General features: G+C 42.3%; 1 protein-coding gene across 2 annotated transcripts in view; it reads left to right on the top strand.

Moving 5' to 3' along the window:
- The first annotated feature begins 1,969 nt into the window (after nucleotides 1-1,969).
- The window catches only part of NECAB1 (N-terminal EF-hand calcium binding protein 1), a 180,072-nt gene continuing 162,571 nt past the window's right edge, over nucleotides 1,970-19,470 (top strand). For both annotated transcript variants that reach the window (XM_030304460.1, XM_030304459.1), the window contains exons 1-2: nucleotides 1,970-2,323; nucleotides 9,903-9,927. In XM_030304460.1, the coding sequence (XP_030160320.1) occupies nucleotides 1,991-2,323; nucleotides 9,903-9,927 (358 nt within the window). In that variant the 5' untranslated portion in view covers nucleotides 1,970-1,990. The remainder of the gene's footprint in view (nucleotides 2,324-9,902; nucleotides 9,928-19,470) is intronic.

Genomic DNA, 19,470 nt, shown 5'->3' with positions numbered 1-19,470 from the left:
AGGCATCCATCTGGCGTGTATCAAATAGGTAGGTGCTGGAATTATCTGGAGGCTTCTCTATTTACTTTTTTTTTTTTTTTTTTTGCTGATTAGGCTGGGATGCATCAGAGGCTGGGCTCAGCTGGTACTCTTGGCCAGGGTGTCTACATATGTTTCTCCATATAGCCTCCTCAAAGCGTGGTGGCTCAGGGTAGTCAGATCTCCCACAGGAAGCACAGGAGCAAAGAGTCCGCTGGAAAAGGTGGAATCTTGGGGCCTTTTACACACTTAGCCTCAGAAGGCACATAGCATTGCTTCTGCTGCATTTTATTCACCGAAGCAGGCAGGAACCTTCAGGGGAGGGGACCCGCCTCTCTATAGGAAGCGTGTCAATGAATCTGTAGCCACATTTTTAAGCTGCCATACACCCTTGTTAATTAAGTCCACTGTCGAGCCAGAGTGGAGAACAACTGGACCCATATCTTTCAAATACTGACCTGCGGAGCAGGGCTGGGCCTTGAGTGAGGCGAATGAGACACCTAGGGTGCAAAATTGAAGAAGGCAGCCACTCTCTGGATCCTGCAGGGGAGCATCTCCTTGCATTTTGTGACCAAGGTGCCTTCCTGGCCTCATCCAGTCCTGGCCCTGCTACAGAGCGCTTGTGTATGAATCATGAGTGTGAATGGGTCTCAGATTCCTGAGTCTCATACTTTGATGTTCTGATTCAGTAAGCCCGGTCCCTGTTGGGTTTCTGCATGTTTTTAAAGAATCCTAATGGATCCATTACAGAGTCCGTGTGCTTTCCTGGTACTGTGCCTTTGTTCACGCTATTCACTCTGCCTTGAATATCCTTTCCTTCTATTTCTATCCACTATGGCCTATCTACCAATTGGACTATCTACCAATGGGATTTCAGATCCATTTCAAATACTGCCCCTTTTATCAAGCAAAGGTCCCAACAGCCAGAGTATAAACTGTTCCTCCTAAGAAACCCGTAGCACTTTTTTTATATGCCTTAAGACACTCACATTTTGTCTAGGAGGGTTTGTGGACACACACATCTAGCAAGAACTTACTTTCCTAGGAGGCTACAAAATGGAGATCTGGATCTACCCCATCAATTCTCATAGGTAAAGTCTTGTTAAAACATGGTACCATTCTCTGACTCATCTTGCTCCCAGATTGTTCTAATCCACACAACAGCTGGCATGCTCCTGGCACGTTTCTGATGCCCGGTAAACAGTGGATATCTCTCCTGATGAAAGGTTGGATTCCCATTTTTGCATCCTTCACGGAAGCCCCCAAATATTGAGTAATTACCCTAGTTGAAATGCTTAAGCATAGATAGGGACTGCATCCTTTACTGTGACTTCTATTTTGGAAAATTTCTTGCTTGAACTTTACCTGACCATCTTTTCCGCATAGTAAAGGGTTTTTTCGAGGCTCACTCTGTGGAGAGTCCTTACCACTCACTACCTTTGTGGACGGCAATATCACATGCAAACCTCATAAGCCTTTGAGGTAAACCCCATTTTCGTGACCATTGTAGTGATGAAGAAAACTGGGATTTAAAGACTTAGCAACTTTCCAGATCACAGAATAACAAAGCGACTGAGGCAGGTTTCAAATCCAGACCTCGAAGATTCCAAAACGTGATGATTTCTCCCCTACACCAGATCAGCACCCCCCCCCCCCCCATTAATCGGTGGTGTCCATTAAGCCCACCCACCTTTGAGGAGGGTGGGGCGGACAGGTTCGCTTGGACGAAAAGCAAAGTTGGCAAAATCTCGAGTCTCTTTTAACTCGTAAGCTTTCCGCAGCGGGGTAGGCTCGGGGCTCCCGCACCCGGCGCTTTGGCTCTCGGGACACGCGCCCTCGCACCCAGGCCCTCGGCCACCTCCTCCCTGGCGGCACGTGGGTGGGGCGGGGGCTCCAGGGGGCGGCGGCCAATGGCAGCGAGGGGGTCAGAGTCGGTTCCCCGCGAGGGGCGCAGCGGTTGCTAAGCGCAGCGATGAGACGGATCCGGCGCCAGCAGCCCAGGGAAGGGGGAGGCGCGAGCGAGAGCGCGTGGGAGCGCGGAGGCCAGAGCCGGGAGGGGGAGCGAGCGGAGAGAGACGCCGGGGAGGCGCGCGGGAGCGAACGCCCGCTCGGGAGCCGGAGCCCCGCGGCAGTGCGGCCGCGCCCCTGCTCGAGCCCGTGCGGCCGCCCAGCCCCGCTCCGCCCTCCGCCTTCTGGGCTCCCGAGGATGGAGGGCTCCCGGGAGACGTCGCCGTCCTCCAACAACTCCTCGGAGGAGCTCAGCTCTGCCCTGCAGCTGTCCAAGGGCATGTCGATCTTCCTGGACGTAAGTACCGGGCGTAGGAGTTGGGTCGGCGGTCCCCGACCTCCACCCCCTCGTCGCGGCTTTCCTCTTCCCCTGGAGGAGGGTGGTCGGTCCAGGCGCTGATCAGCAGGTGTTTTGCACCCCCCCCCACCCCGAACACCAGCGAGAACTACCTCCTACCTCGCTCCCCTGTCCCCCTGGAAATGCACCGAGGAAAATGCGGGAGAATGACTACCACCCAACTTGTAAAAAGGATTGTCCTGCACCTGCAGCTCGGGGCTTAACAACCCTGAATGAATGGCAGAAGTTAAATTTTCCAACGGCGTGGGTTTCACTGGGGACTAGATCGGTAGCTACAGCAATCTCCATTCAGGTGAATAGATCGTTTTAAAGGGGCTAAGGGAGGGAGGGAACATCATTAACTCAACTCATCTCTGATGTGACCTGTTTGCAGTTCCCCATCTCCCTGAAGCTCTTAGGCGACGGGGACAGCATTAGGGATTGCGATGCCTCGCCACCCTTCCCCAGCCCCCACGGAGAACAATTACTTTGAAAACATACTTGTTTTTCGTTTTTAAAGCGGTGGCCAAGATCCCTTTCATGCTGTTACTTTTTTCACTGCCACCTCCTATTTTTCCGTTTTTCTCTCCTGTTATTCTTCTTCCCTATACCTCTCCAAGTTTTCATTGCTATTCATCAATTCTAGCATTTGAATGTTCTTCCTTGGGGCCTCTCCCTCCCTTCGGTATTGATGCCCTTCCTTCATTTCTCTGATTCTATAATCATTCTTTCTCTTTCTTTGTTTTCTTTTTTCTACCCTCACGCCGGGGTTTTTTATCTGTACAGCAGTTTTGTTTCTTATTTCTTTCTCAATTTTGCGTTACTGCCCCTTTCTGCTGTTTCTGTTCTTTATTTTTTTTTTCACCCGGCTCTTTGCTGTTAGGATTAGTGGTTTTCCTATCCCTCAGTTGCCTGCCTGCTTGGGCTCCCTCAGCCTCTGCGTTGTCACATATATGCTGTCCCCTGGAGGTAGTCGGTGGGGACAATTCTGGCCACTTATTTAGACATGATAGAAAATTGGCAAAAGGCATTGAGCTCTTTACTGTTCCCCGAGATCATTTCTTATTAAAATCCAGGTGTATTTAAAATGAAAATACATTTATTTGTGGAGAGATGAAACCATCAGGAAATCAACTCATTAGTACCATAATGGTAAAGCGGTTGTCATGAAGATAGGGGGGACAGAGTGAGGAGCCCTCCCAAGTGTCTTTGAATGGATTAGCTGGGATTTTTTAATTGGGAGAGAAGACCATATTGATCATTAAATCCGGTCAAAGGCAAATGTCATAGGTGAGACTCAGCTGCATCTCCTGGCAGCCTCCTCCCCTCCTCACCATGCAGTTCCAGGTGGGGATCCAGGCCTCTGTGGCCAGCCATCTTCTTCCCACCAAAACCATCTGATTCCCATTTTTTCTCTCCGGTTTAAGTCCCTTATTCTTCTGAGCCCTTATCTCTGCTTGGCTCTGGCCAGTCAGGTGATGTTTTGGCGCTAGTGGTCCAACTGGCTGCTATTATTCATTAAATTATTCATTAAATCCTGCCATTCAGGGCCAAAAAGCCCGTGAGGAAGCCAGGCTGAGAGAAGGAGGCACACTGCACACGGGAGAAGGGGATCTTCAGGGATAGCATCAGGGCCCCGGGAACTCACGTCTGTTAGGAGGTTGATGGCTAAGCTGCCATCAAAGAGACTCAAAGAGGGCAAAGGGACCCTCCATTCATACTGGCCTGACCTTCACTGGGTCCCCCAAGGATATCAAGTGCTTCTCTATGACTTTTTTTGAAGCAGTTAACAAATCCTGGCGATACTGTGGAGACGAATGGATTGAGCTGTATAAATGGAAGTCGTCCTCTTTGACACACACACTAATCTTGGCCCAAGTGTTCAAACTGCTACTTAAAAAAAAAAAAAAGAAAAGAAAAAGAAAAAAGAGGAAATTAAAATCTTGTTTATTGTTGTATATACGTGATTGTTCTCAAGCTCTGTAAATAAACAGCATCAGGTCCCTGTTCTGAAGGAACATGTGCTCTATGAATAGGATACCCTTGCCTTCTTGTATCTATTTCTAGAATTTAAAAATAAGAGTACAAAACTGATTTCACACAAGAGGTGTTGACATGCTTGTTTGTCAGGAAAACGCCAGTGTCTATATAAAAAAAAAAAAAACAAAAACCTGCCACTGGACTTTATCTCGAGTAGAAGAGATTTTGTTTACACTTTTTCTTTGAGATGTTTTGTGAAAAATCCAGCACTCTGGTGAAATATGTGACACGAGAAAGGATTTGTTACTTAAGGATTTTTGAATTATTCATTTCTGGATCATATTGCTTTTAGCAAAAATAAAATGTGAAATATAAATACATAATTTACTCGATTTGTTTTCATATATTCCAGTAGCACTGCTAAGAAAGATTGCTTTTTGAATTCTATGCAGATCATAAGTCGGTAATAGAGATTCCCTGCTCCAAAGAGGAACAGGAATGAAACCCGTCAGAGTCACCTGCGTCACCCGGACTGATTTCTGAATTTGAGGAAAACTTTGATTTTTAGTGTTTGTCTTCCAAGGCCACTGTACTAACGAGTCCTCTGAGTGATTTTGAGGCTACCGTTGCTGACATGACTAGATGTATCCAGCTGGTAAGAAACTAGCCACAGATCAGAAAACCAGAGAGGGATTTGCCATACCTATTTGGCTTTTGCTTCATTTTCCTCATGTCCAAATCAGCAATCATGATGAGTATGCCGCTTAATTCTAGAAGTTGTTGCCTTCGGTGCAAGTGCATAGGATAAGAAAACTGAAAACAGATAAAGGAAGTGTGCTATATAAATTTGCACCATTATTGCTAGATCATTGTTCCCTATTGAATGCCTGGATCACAGTTGCCAAATCCACAGATGAATACAGAGACTGTTTCATTAGAAATCTAATTTATTTTATTCGATTCTGTCTAAAAAATGGCAGAATATATACGTTATATATACATTATATATATTCATCATAAATACTCTTGAGTGCCCACTGGGGGGGCTTAGGAAACCCAGGGCTGGTGCCAAGGCATCTGCGCTGTGCCCCCCTGCCACCCACAGGAGAGTGGCTTCACTGGGTTCCGTGCATAGCAACATGGGAGGACCAGGAGGATGACAGTTCTTTTCCTTCTTAACACCTGCAATGCTGTCTGTCCCCAGGTTATTTCACTCCAGCTGACAGGGAATAAACTCTGATGTAGAATACTAGTCCATAAAGCATGTGGTCCCTCTTTGGAATCATTCTATTGATCGACTCCGCTACTGTGCAAAGGGAGAAAATCAAGCCTTTCACATCATCCCCCGAAGCAAGATAAATCTGAAGTGAAGTTAGTTATAATTCCACCGCTTGATGCCACTGCCTTCTCCCCAACAGTTTTGTTTGCTTTTTAGCTGGAAAGGAAGTGGCCCTTCCTCATGTCGCTAGGGGCAGAAGTGGGGCCTGGAAGGCTGTGAGGGAGAGAGATGATCTTCCTGTTTGTCTTCCCTTCCTTCCCCCGGCCAGGCATGCGCACTCACGCCCACTGAACAAAATACACAGTGCCTGGCTGGTCAGGGACTTGGTGAAAATAAGGAAGAGTCTTCTTTTGCAAAGCTACTTAATCCTGAAGCCCTGTGTCTACACATGGATGGGAATATCTGTCTAAGAGGTGAGATGGACGGAGGACCGTCAGAGCAGAAACAGTTTTCCAGGTATAATGGTTCTGTGACCGAATTCTGTTAGAGCCATATACCTCCTATCTTGTCTAGCGCACCCTGGATAATTTGAGTGCGGTTGTTCCTTTGGGAGGATGGCAGTTAACCCTAATTGGCAAGGCAGATATCACTCCCCGAGGTTTAAGAGGCTGCAGAAGTAAGGGAAACTTCGCTTTAGTGTTACCATCCATTTAAACCTGTTTTCTCACACAAGCCCTACTCCAGGCACAATTGAGACGATAAAAATGTTTGTGCTGATTACTTTTGCTCCATCCATTCCGTGGCCACTTCCCTGCATCCTATTTCGTGGAGGTCCTTCCTTCTGGAGGTCCAGGTCCACAGGCTATGATTTACCTGGTAGGTCTTCCCTTCTGGATGGTACCCCGTGTTCTGGATGAGAACCAAATTCCTTGCCCTATATCCTCATCTCTCAGGAGTCTTCCTGGCTTATCTCATCACCTAATTTTAACCTGGTACACAGTAGAAAGCACTTAGCAGATATTAGTTCAGTAAATAGTGACAAATAGGCCTTCACGACAATATTTGCATCTTAACACCTGCCTTGAATAACCTCGGGTGAGAAATGAGACATTTTGATGAAGGCCGTCAAAGAATAGCCTTTAGGGTAAAGGATGCTGTTTGATAATCCGTAGATTGTTGCAAAAACACAGCATGGCCTACATTTGAGTTTTAATTCTGACCCTAATATTTGCATCTATTTACCATGTATCTTGTGGTAGCAACTGGTAAGATTAGCCGATCCAGATTGCTACGGTAGCATAGTGTAACGAACCCAGTTTTCATCTGCAGTACATTTAAAAAAAATTTCTTTAATGTTTATATATTTTTGAGAGAGAGCGAGAGAAAGAGAGTGCAAGTAGGGGAGGGGCAGAGAGAGAGGGAGACACAGAATCAGAAGCAGGCTCCAGGCTCTGAGCTGTCAGCACAGATCCTGACGTGGGGCTCGAACCCACCAACTGTGAGATCATGACCTGAGCTGAAGTCGACACCTAACTCACTGAGCCACCCAGGTGCCCCTGCAGTACATTTTTTTATTAGTCTGTGGGCTCAGAGGCAAAATTTGCAGCAGAGACCGTTCTGTTCATATTTCATTACAAAGAACTGTCTTAATAAAGCTACTGTCTTAATTTCATTGCTAAGAGGCTGAATGCTATTTAAGATACTGCTTTCTGAAATGAAATGATGGACGTCCTGGGTCCAACTCTCTGGTATGTGGTTATTCCTGTTCTAGTTACTTCGAACTCTTAAGGACACAATAGAGCTTGAAATAGAATCTTCGAGCATAGTAAAGGTAAGAATTAGGCTGTGTTTCATGTCTCCCTGACTCTCCGCTGGGGCTTCATAGTTTCAGGGAGGGGAAGGAAGCTGGTTATGATGGAGAGGTGGATTCCCCAAATCCCCACTAGAAATTAGCTCCGTGGAGTAAAAAGACTTTGTGTCCCATTCTGCTCTAAGCACAGAAGTTCTTACTACTACAAGCAGCTTTCTTGCAATTGTTAAATAAATTTAGTTTATAAAGGGGGATCAATTTCTTATGCACACAAGTCAGGGGGGATACATATCTGTTGTTGGAAGTTTTTCATAAGTGAGATTTTGGGTAATAATATTAAACTATTATAAGATTGTAAAATGATTAGATTTAGCCATACTTCATCTTCATGAAGTCAACAGAAGGAAAGGAGGATACTTCTGTAGCAGAAAACAGGAAAACCGAAAACTTTGGTAATCAAAACTATTGCTAATCTTTCAAGCTGCCCACCAAGAAGTGATGACCTAAATGTACGAGTGGCTCTGGTTACTTCACATAACTGTCTGTTGCTCAGAAAAATGATCCTCGAATGCCCCTTTCATGTGATTCAAGGGTATCTTTGCAATATGATAAAGGGACATTTTCTCTGGTAGTATATATAACATAGCTGTGGTGTGCTATATTACCTGGATTGTTTTCCCCTTAGTAGACAGTGCCAGCTAGGGCTGATTTGATTGTTGCTAACAGAAAAAAAAAAAAAAACCTAAAATATCTTAAGATTTAAAACAATAATTTATTGGCTCCTGCAATGAGAAGTGGAGACTCTCGTCAGAATGGCTTGATCAGGAGCTCAGAGAGTGTCATCAGGATCCGCTTTCTTTCAGTCTCTGGATGGACACTGCTGTCTTGAGGACTGGTTATGTCCAGTTCTAGGTTGTATAAATTTTCTGTGGTTTCTATGACAGTATACTGCACACACAGTGGCTTAAACAACCGCATTTGTTTTCTCAGTTCTGGAGGCTGGGTCGATGATATCAAGGTATGGGGAGGACCTTTCCCTCTGAAGGCTCTAGGGGAGAGTCTGCTCAATGCATGTCTCCTAGCTTCCAGGGTCATATTCCTGTACATTCTTTGGCTTGCAGCTGTACCACACCAGTATCTGCCCCCATTACCATGTGGTCTCCCCTCTGTCTCTGCATCTCTGAATCTCTCTCTCCTTATAACGTCACCAGTCTTTGGATGTAGGGCCCACTCCAATCCAGGAAGAGCTTACCTTCTTTTTTTAAAGTTTATTTATTTATTTTGAGAGAGAGAGACAGAGACAGAGGCAGAGGCAGAGAGAGACGAGAGAGAAAAATCCCAAGCAGGCTCCGCACTGTCAGCACAGAGACCGACATAGGGCTCCAACTCCCAAACCGTGAGATCATGATGTGAGCCCAAGTTGGACGCCTAACCAACTGTGCCACCCAGGAGCCCCAGTAAGATCTTATCTTAATTTGATTAGATCAGCAAAGACTACTTTCAAACAAGGTCACCTTCACAGTTACTGGAGGTTAGAACTTCAGTGTTTGTTTTGAGGCCCACAGTTCAACCCATGACGTATATAACGATAGAAGGGTGGACAGCAGCTTCTTACCTATATCTTCCCAAGTTCAGAGTCGGCAGAAGAGAAAGCGTGTCTCTTATGATAAGTCAAGCAAAACCATGACCTTACTGTGCTCATGCCTGAGTAGTCACTGTGGACTGAGTGATGTGACACCCTGTTTGCCAGGCCTGAAGGCTCTGCCCAATCCTCGAGAGTAGAGAAAAGATCGATTTCCCAGAAGCAAATTTTGAAATCATGACTTAAGATACCTGATGGCCAAGCAGTTCTTATCCACCGAAGATAATATAACTAACGTGTAGAAGTAAAGTCAGATACAATATAGACACATGAGCTCTGTTTATCCATGATTTATTATTTTTTTGTTTCCATGGATTCCCATTTATTGAGATACGATTGACTTACATGAAACTGCGCCCATTTAAAGTGAAAAGTTGATAAGTTTTTACATATGTACATACCTGTGAAACCATTATGATAGTCAAGACAATAAATATACCTACCACTCCAAAAACTTTTCCCATGTCCTTTTATAATACCCTCCCTGCTCATTTGTATGCAACTCTTAATCTTCTTTCTGTCACTATAGATTAGTTTGCATTTTCTAGAGTTTTATATAAATGGAATCATATAGCAGGTATTCTTTTTTGTCCTAGGGTTTTACTCAACATGATCACTTTGTGATCCGTCTGACTTATTGTGTGTATTCAAGAACCCTTTCCTCTTTATTGCCCAGTAGTACTTGTCGAGTGGATGTGCCACAGGTTTCTTTTGTGCAAAGGCATTGGCTTGTTTTCAGTTTTTGACTACTATAAAGAAACTTCTCAATTAGGAAACCTTTATTTAAAATTGGAATTTCTTTTATTTAATGGTGGGTGAATTGTGTATGAATATGATGTTTACTTCAATTGCAAAAATGGTCATAATTTTTTTTCTTTTTCTTTTTCAGATACTGAGGAGAGCAGATAAAAATGGTAAGACCAAAAATCTGCAGTTTCTATTTATTAATCTCTTGCCTTTTAGATCACCTTATAAAGAATAATATGGAAAAGAGAGGAGAACCCAAGAAAATGGTACATAAAACGTCAGCCTCTTGTACTAAGAATTTTAGGCAAGTTTATGGCTCCAGATATTCATGGGAAGCTGAAAGAGATACGTACATTTGACAGGAAGATGGAATTTATGCCTTGAAGTGAGGAGCTGTCATAGCTCTGGCTTTTCCCTTTTATGCTTTAATTTTAAAGTAATAACAGCTTCTAATCATTGAGTGTCTACTATGTGCCAGGCCTTGGGCCAAGTGCTTTGAGTTATTTCTTCGAGTTAACAAGATATAGATCTGAGACTTGAACTTGGGTCTGTGTGGCACCAAAATCTTGGCTGTCCACACTGAACTTCATAGTGGCCTTGGGGGCTGCTGTTGTGCTCTAAGCTAGTTACCTACAAGCCTGCATTGCCAGACTTACCGCCACTCCATGGCTCTTGGCCATAGCTCTTGCATTTGAATTATATGCACTAGAAGTAATAATCTATAGGGAGAGAGCAGTAGGTTGAAACTAGTATAAAAAGATTGTTCTGTCAGAGGAACTATGATTTAAATGATGCTTGCACAAAGTCCGATTATAAGCTGTCATAAGCAATATCCTTGACTCATCCCACTGCAAATTTTGTTCCATGGAATGCCAAATTAGAGCTTATTGAGTTTATTTTGCTGCTGTAATACAAGTACAGTATAGTACAAGTATAGTATAGAGCTATATTCTTGACAAGACTTTTGTGACAAATTTAGGATACAAAAAGTCCTTTCCTTTTCTTGAAATCCGATTTCCTATCTGTGGGGAAGGATTACAGGCAGAGTCCAGGTCTGACACTTTAAAAACATTTGTTGTGGTCTAGTTAGCCCTTAAGCAGCCAGATCAAGAAAAGCTTGATTGCACTGGATAGCTTTTCACACAACAGAAAAGATATTAACCCCAGGAGTTGCTGTCATATGAGGGTCTGTTCCCCAACCCGGATATTTCATTGGGCCTGTCCATTAGAATGTTTTCTCCAATTAGGGTGTACTGGTTAATATATTATCAATTCAGAGGGGCTTTTTTCCACCTGAATCACTTGATTGATTTTTAAGACGGATGTAACGATGCTGTTATCTTGTCTTCTCATCCCACTTGTTGGCCTCATGCCTGACGTCCAAACCCAATGATGCCTGAAGCACGACTGAATAGTCCCTATGGCTCCACGCTAGTTGCCTCATATATTAGCAGCCATTTCTAGTTCAGATAGCCTTTTCTCTCTCTCTACCCAGGCTCCTAGTTTTCTCAGGCTACACCTTCCTTTCCTTGGACGCCCGGCTCTCATGGAGGGTCCTTATTACCTTTGTATATACCACTCTTCTCTCCATTACAACTCACCTCTTTTGGTGGCTTGCTGTCATAATCCATAGTCATAATAAAAAGCACCTGAAAAACCAGTTCATGATTTACTGTAGTTTATGATAACCTCATATGTTCTGCTATGAAGAATGGTCACTCGGTCAAAATAGGATAGATCAGGAGAGATGGGAGTGCTTTGATCTAAAAGCCCGGTGTGGTCCTGTTCGGTCCCCTGTTTTTTTCATCTGCCTCCTTGCTCCCTCTCCTAATGTGCTCTCAAAGCCGCCTGCCCTTCTGCTCTTATTCCCACATATTCACCACGCGTCCTCTTCTGTAGCCCTCCCAAGCACTAGGGATTCTCTGAGCATCGCTCCATCTGTCACCCTTCTGTGGTGGCGTCCTTGCTTTGACTTCCACCTGTTCTGCCCTTTCCGTGCTTAGCCAGCTTGCACACTCTCCTGTATTGATGTCATTCCTGCTCAGAAGGCACCTTATCTGAAAAGCCTTCCCCAGCTCCCCCTTGCAGGGCCCCAACCTCTCTCTCTGTGCTCTGCACACTTTGGCTTGTATTGCTCATTCCCTTTTGTGAGGACTACAGTTGTTTGCTGGCGATTCTACTTCTCTAAGCCAAACTTGCCTCTCTTGGACAAGGAACTTGGCTTAGGTGTAGATACCACGCCCAGCCAGTCCTGGGGACTCCGTGGATGTTCATTTAACAAATTAACGACGATTAATGACATTTTTCTCCATTACCCATCTCCTGCCTCTCTGTCTACTCTTTCCCCTGCCTTTCATCCTGCTTTGCTCTTCTCCCTAATTCTCAGTGTAAAGTGAGGGGAAACAGAGACAGGACAGTCTGGGTTTAAGTCACAGCTCTGGCACCTAGTAGCATTATGGCTTTGGGTAAGCAACAAACTCTTCACCCTCTGCTTTCTCATCTACAGAATAGAGATAATAGCACCTACCTATGTCATGGGGTTATTATGAATAGTAAGTGACACACATATGTAAGGTCCCCAGGGAAGTGCATGGTACATAGTAATAACTTATACCTGCTCATTTTGCCACTATTTTTATGATCAATGTGATCAGTATCACTATTTAAAGCTTGAGCTATTTTGAGGTTGTGATGCCTTAGCTATTGGAGACACTTGGTGACATTCCAGTCATTTCTATTTCAGTGGAGTTTAGTGAGAAAAAAAAAAGAGAGACTATTTACCATATATTCAGAATTGGAAAAGGGGAAAAGAATTGTGGATAATCTAATGTAAATGAGAAGATACCAACATTAAAAAACCATCTTTCTGAACCATGTGTTCATCCCATTCTGTATTTGCAAATAAACAGCTGCTACATGTACGTGATCTCTGGGTAACAGATCCTCATATGACAGAATCCCTTATGGACTGCATAATTGGCAATGGAATAACAAAGGGGGTAAGAGGTGTTAATTCGGTATCAGCTTAATATGACACTTAGCCTACCAGATTTAGCTTTTGGGATCTGACATGAGAGAAGCTGCTGGAGAAACGGGGAAAAAATACATGATAGCAATTAGCTGTAATAATGGTGTCTCAGAGAGATTTGTTTGGTTTTGGTTATTGTTTTAAAATCATAGGCTAGGATCCTAGACATAAAGACAGACCTCAAAATAGGATAGGAGAGATATGAGTGCTTTGATCTAAAGAGCCCAGAATGAAATCTAGAAATGCAAAGCTCCTGAGAAGGCTTACTTATATGCAGGTAGAATGAAAATGGAAATGATTCATGGGTATTTGCAAAGTTCACAAAAGAAAAAAAAATTAACCTTAGAAAAAGGCAAAATGGAAAGGCTCATAGTAATTAACACCACAGATTCTATTTCACATAGCACCAGGCCCACCGCGGGGAGTAAAATGCCTACCGCAACATAGGTGCTCAGTCAGTACTTGCAAATCTATTTGCAAGAGGTGCATATCCAACAATATGATACTGAAAACTGAACAAGAAACACAACCTTATAGATCAGTCCATCAAACTAAGCATTGTTGTTACTTATCTGTTGTTTATTAATTAATAGTTACTAGCTAAAATTCATTGAGGACATGTTTTAGACTATGTCCAATTACAGGTGCTTTATATACATTGTCTTCAGTTGTTGTGAAAAGTCTATAGAATAAATAGTTTAGAGCAGTGGTAAGAATACTGGCGTTGGTTTAATGACTTAGAGCAAATCATTCAATTTCCCCTTGCCTCCGTTTCCTCAGCTGTGAAGGGGGGATAATATTGTTTCTCTCAGAAAGCTGTCTTGAATAGTAAATGAAATTTTGCCTGTACATAGTAATTACAAAGATATCAATCCATCAAGAAGCTATAACATTTTAAAATATTTATGCACCCAATATAGAAGCAACTAAATATATAAGGCAAATTTCAGCAGACCTAAAGGGAGTAATGGACAGCAATAGAATCATACTAGTGAACATTAATATACCACTTACATCAAAGATGTTGATGATTTTCTGAGACGATCAATAAGAAAACATTCTGGTTTAAACAACAGACCAGATGGATTTAATAGATGTATACATAGCATTCGTTCCGAAAGCAGCAGCAGCAGAATACACATTTTTCTTGAGTGCACATGGAACATCCTCTAGGATAGATTATATACATGTTAAGTCACGAAACAAGTCTAAATAAACTTAAGAAGATTGAAATCATATCAAGCATCTTATATGACCACAGTGATGTGAAACTAGAAATCAATTACCAGAAGAAAACTGGAAAATCACAAATATATGGAGATTAAACAACACACTACTGAACAACCAATGGATCAACAAAGAAATCAAAGGAGAAACTTAGAAACTACCTTGAGACAAATGAAAATGGGAATACAACATAACAAAATCTATGGGGTGCAGCAAAAGTAGTTCTAAGAGGGAAGTTTATAGTGATATAAACCTACCTCAGAAAACAAGAAAAATTCTCAATCTGACTTTACACCTAAAGGAACTAGAAAAAGAATAAATAAAGCCCCAAGTTTAGTAGAAGGATGGGGCTAATAAGTATCAGAGTTGGAATAAATGAAATAAAGACAAAAAAGACAACAGAAAAGATTGATTAAACTAGGAACAGATTTTTTGAAAAGATAAAAAGACCTTTAGCTAGACTCAGTAAGGAAAAAAGGGGGCTCAAATAAATAAAATCAGCATTGAAGAAAGAGAAGTGGCAACTGATACCAAAGAAATACAAAGGATCCTAAGAGACTATATGAACAATTATATACCAACAGATTGGACAACCTAGAAGAAATGGATAAATTCCTAGAAACATACAATCTTCCAAGACTAAATCATGAAAAAAAGAAAAGTCTGAATAGACTGATTACTAGAAAGGAGATTAAATCAATAAAAAAAAAAAAAAAAAAAACCTACCAACAAATGAAAGTCCAGAACCAGGTGGCTTTACTTGTGAATTCTACCCAGCATTCTGATAAGATTTATTTATTTATTTTTTTTTTTAATTTTTTTTCAACGTTTATTTATTTTTGGGACAGAGAGAGACAGAGCATGAACGGGGGAGGGGCAGAGAGAGAGGGAGACACAGAATCGGAAACAGGCTCCAGGCTCTGAGCCATCAGCCCAGAGCCCGACGCGGGGCTCGAACTCCCGGACCGCGAGATCGTGACCTGGCTGAAGTCGGACGCTTAACCGACTGCGCCACCCAGGCGCCCCTGCATTCTGATAAGATTTAATATCTGTTCCTCTCAAACTCTTCCAAAAACGTTGAAGAGGCAGGATTGCATCCAATCTTATTTGATGATGTCAGCATTAATTACCCTGATACCAAAACCAGACAAAGATACCACAAAGATGTAAAATTATAGGCCAATATTCCTGATAAACTTAGATGTAAAAATTCTCAACAAAATATTAGCAAACTGAATTCAACAATACATTAAAAAGATCGTATACCATCATCAAGTGGGATTAATCCTAGGGATTCCAGGATGGTCCAACACCCAAATAATCAATCAACATGATATCCAATTTTAACAAAAGGATAAAAATCATATTATCTCCTCAATAGATGCAGAAAAAGCATTTGACATATTTCACCATCCATTTATGACAAAACCTTTCAACAAAGTTGGACTGTAGACTATTTCAATATCTAAAGTCCACAAAGACAAGCCCACAGCTAACATTATACTCAATGGTTAAAAACTGAACGGTTTTGCTTTAAGATTAAGGACAAGACAAGGATATCCACTCTTGCCACTTTTATTCAACATAGTAGGAAGTCCTAGCCAGGGAAATTGGGCAAGAAAAAGAAACAAAAGGCATCCAGATCAGAAGGGAGGAAGTAATACTCACTATTTGAGGGCAACATGATTTTACAAATAGAAAACCCTAAAGTTGCCACCAAAAAATGTGTTAGAGCTAAGGAGTGGATTCAGTAAAGTTTGGGTACAAAAGCAATATACAAAAATCTGTTGCATTTTTATATACTGAAAATGAACTACCAGAAAAAGAAATTAAGAAAATAATCCCATTTACAGGTGCATCAGAAAGAATAAAATACCTGAAAGTAAATTTAACCAAGGTGGTGAAAGACCTGTGCAGACATTAATGAAAGACATTAATGAGAGAAATTGAAGAAGACACAAATAAATGGAAAGATACTCTGAGCTAATAGATTAGAAGAACTAATATTGTTAAAATGTTTATATTACCCAAAGCAATCTACAGATTCAAAGCATTCCCTCTCAGAATTTTGGTGGCATTTTTCAGAAACAGAAAAAAAACCCTTAAAATTGGGACAGAACTACTACTGGCATTAAAAACACTCATATAAGAAGTTCAGGTTGAATTTGTGTGTTTGGGAATATTTTGAAGACTTCATAGGATCCTTATGTAACCAATGTTAATAGATTAGCAAGAATTGGTAAGAGCCTTTCAACGTGGCTGCCCATAGTTTGGTTTATTCAGTTAACATGTGTAAATATGACCTCAGGTAGAGGGGTAAAACACAGGTTTGATAAATGGGAATAATATTTTCTCTGAAGATAGGGAAACTTTGAGAGTACCATCCAGAGGTCTGTGGTTCTATTTCCTGTATCTTGCTAACAAGGCTCTTTTGATATGAGCTAGTTAGTTAAGAATCACCGGCCACACAGGGAGCTCTATAGCCCCTCCGATATTTTACTCGGGGATCCTAGCCCCAAACAAGGATAAAAAGATTAAAAGCTGGGCCCTGGAAATCAGGATTATTGGCATGAGGCCGATTTTTATTTCATAATCTCTCACTATTTTCTCAAAATGTTTTGGGAACATCAGTGTAACTGAGAATCCAGTAACTAATTGCAGAGCAGTAGGGATCAGATATGGCATGATACTATATTTACACTCAGGCGTCTGCAAACTTGCAAAACCTTCAACTGTACACCTACCAGCTTGAAAGTCAAAGCAAAGTCTAGTAAGAGCTATCTAAAAAAAGACATAAAATCTCATGGCCGGACAACGACCCAGGAAGAAGTGGCTCATCAGGCAATACAACATGTGGGAGTGCATGAGTGCAAGTTCCGACTATGATAATTTTTTCACAAAATAAGGAAAAACAAATTTTCTATTTCCACAGTATAGTGTTTTTTTTTTTCTAAAATACAAAGCAGTTTCACTCTCATAAATGTGTCGCTTTTCTGCCAATAGCAGAAAACTGTGAAAATTCTTATCTTTACTTAGCTGGGCTGATCAGCTGTCATAGAAACAGAGAATTTCTATTCAAATTACTGAGCCCACAACATGAATGCCATGGGCAGCCAAAGGGTCAGAAGTCAGAACCTGCTCTGATAGCAAATCCTACAGTGTATATAGTGCAAGGTGTCCCCTCTAAAATGTGGCCTCTACCATAAGTGCTGTCTGTAATCTAGATCTGTCGGTTAGCAGCCCAGAGTTCCTTTCTCTTTGTTCTGCAGTGAATCATCTCCTCTACTCCATCTAGTTACAGTTAACTGTAACTGTAGTTAAACTAGGCTTTGTCGTCAGATGTCCTGGGTTCAAATTCCCGTTCCTCTCTCTCTCTGTGATCTGAGCAAATTATTTTACTTCCTCGTTTATAAAAAGGAGATAAAAACCGTAGGTCTCATTGGGCCCCTGGGTGGCTCAGTCGGTTAAGCCTCTGACTTCGGCTCAGGTCATGATCTCAAGGCTCATGAGTTCGAGCCCTGCATCGAGCTCTCTGCTGTCAGCCCAGAGCCTCCTTCGGATCCTCTGTACCCTTCTCTCTCTGCCCCTCCCTGGTTCATTCTCTCTCTCTCTCTCTCAAAATAAATAAACTTAAAAAACAACAACAACAACAATGCCTCTCACACAGGCTTTTTATTTTTTAAAATTTTTTTTTCAACGTTTATTTATTTTTGGGAGAGAGACAGAGCATGAACGGGGGAGGGGCAGAGAGAGAGGGAGACACAGAATCGGAAACGGGCTCCAGGCTCCGAGCCATCAGCCCAGAGCCCGACGCGGGGCTCGAACTCACGGACCGCGAGATCGTGACCTGGCTGAAGTCGGACGCCTAACCGGCCAAGCCACCCAGGCGCCCCTGGCATTCTGTAGTTTGAATATGATACGCCTAGGTAGAGAATTGCTTAGGTCAGAGTGGGGGGATGTCAACGCAAGAATTTATCCTATTTGGTGCTTTCTGAGCTTCTTGGATCTGTAGTTTGGTTTCTGTCATTAACTTTGGAAAGTTCTTAGCCATTATTCTTATTATCTCAGATATTTCTTCTGCTCTGTCCTCCCTTTTCTTCTTCACCAGTTGCATGTATGTAACACCTTTTGAAATTTCTCAGAGTGCTTAGATGTTCTGTTGAGGTTTTGTTTTTTTTTCAAACTGATTCTTTTCTCAGCTATATCAAATTCACTGATGAGCCCATCAGAGGAATTCTTCATTTCTGTGTTTTTGATCTCTTGAATTTTTTTTTCCTTAGAGTTCCCACCTCTCTGTTTACATTACCCATCTCTTCTCTTTTTCTCCATTAGACCCCTTAACCTATAAATCATAGTTATTTAGAATTTCTTGTTTGACAGTTCCAACATCTGTATCAGATCTGGTCTGGTTCTGATGCTTGCTTCGTATATTCAGACTGTGCTTTTTCTTGCATGTTAGCATTCCTGATAATATTTTTGTGAAAGCCAATCGTGACCTATCAGGTAATAGGAAATGAAATTAATAGCTTTCTAGCTTGAGAAATTATGTTAATCTGGCTGGCTAGGAGTTGGGCAGTGTTTAATGTTTGCTCTGATTGCTAAAGTCTTCAAATTTCTCGTCTTTTTGTCTCCCCCATTTACTTGAGCTTCCCTAAGTCCTCCTCCTGAAAAGGAAGCTGAGTCTTCCAGCTCTTTCTCCTGTAGTCCTCTGTATTTATAGGGGATCCATGTTCGCTTGATGGTAAGGAATGGAGGAGCAGATGTGTTCTATATTCTTATGATTAAATCTCAGTCTTTTATTGGGTCTGTGTTTCTGGGCTCTGACCTTCACAAGTGTTTCTTAGCTTCGCTTAAGCATATTTGACATGAAGCCTAGAGGGGTCTGCAGTGAGAGAAATGTCCTTTCCCCCAAATGGGATAGGGTTCTGGTAAAAACCTTTGCCCCTGAAGAGTAGACATTGTCATGAAGAGCACTCTGGGTATATTTCATGATTCCCCTTGCTCTTCCCTCTTCCAGAGCTACAAGTTGTTCTTTTTTTTTTTTTTTTTTTTTTTGTCTCCTCACTATGAGAACCTGGTAGGGTTCCTGGGGGTAAAACCCACGAAAGTGCGGAAGCTCCCTAATGACTGAAGCAGTTTTCCCCCTCCTATGCTAGTCTGTACCCAGCCTCCAGCAGCCATCAAAATGACCATGTAAGTGTTCCTGTCAGTTTAGGGCTCCAGTCTCTTCTGCTCCGGGTAAGCAGATCTTGGCCGGGATTCTCTGGTTTTGCCTGTTTCTCAGATTTTGGAGAGTGGTTTGCCCTGCGACCTCAGTTCTCTGATGAGTCCGAGAAAAGTCAGTGATTTTCAGTCTGTTCAGATTTTTGCTGTTCTAAGGTCGGAAGCGATAATGGCTAAGGTCTTGACGTATCGGAGCTGAAATCAGCAGAGTTTCTATTTCATTTCCACGTAT

This window comes from Lynx canadensis, chromosome F2, assembly GCF_007474595.2.
Source record: "Lynx canadensis isolate LIC74 chromosome F2, mLynCan4.pri.v2, whole genome shotgun sequence".
NCBI lineage: Eukaryota > Metazoa > Chordata > Mammalia > Carnivora > Felidae > Lynx > Lynx canadensis.
Note: the sequence above shows the minus strand (reverse complement) of the source record. Positions and strands in the feature narration are given on the sequence as shown.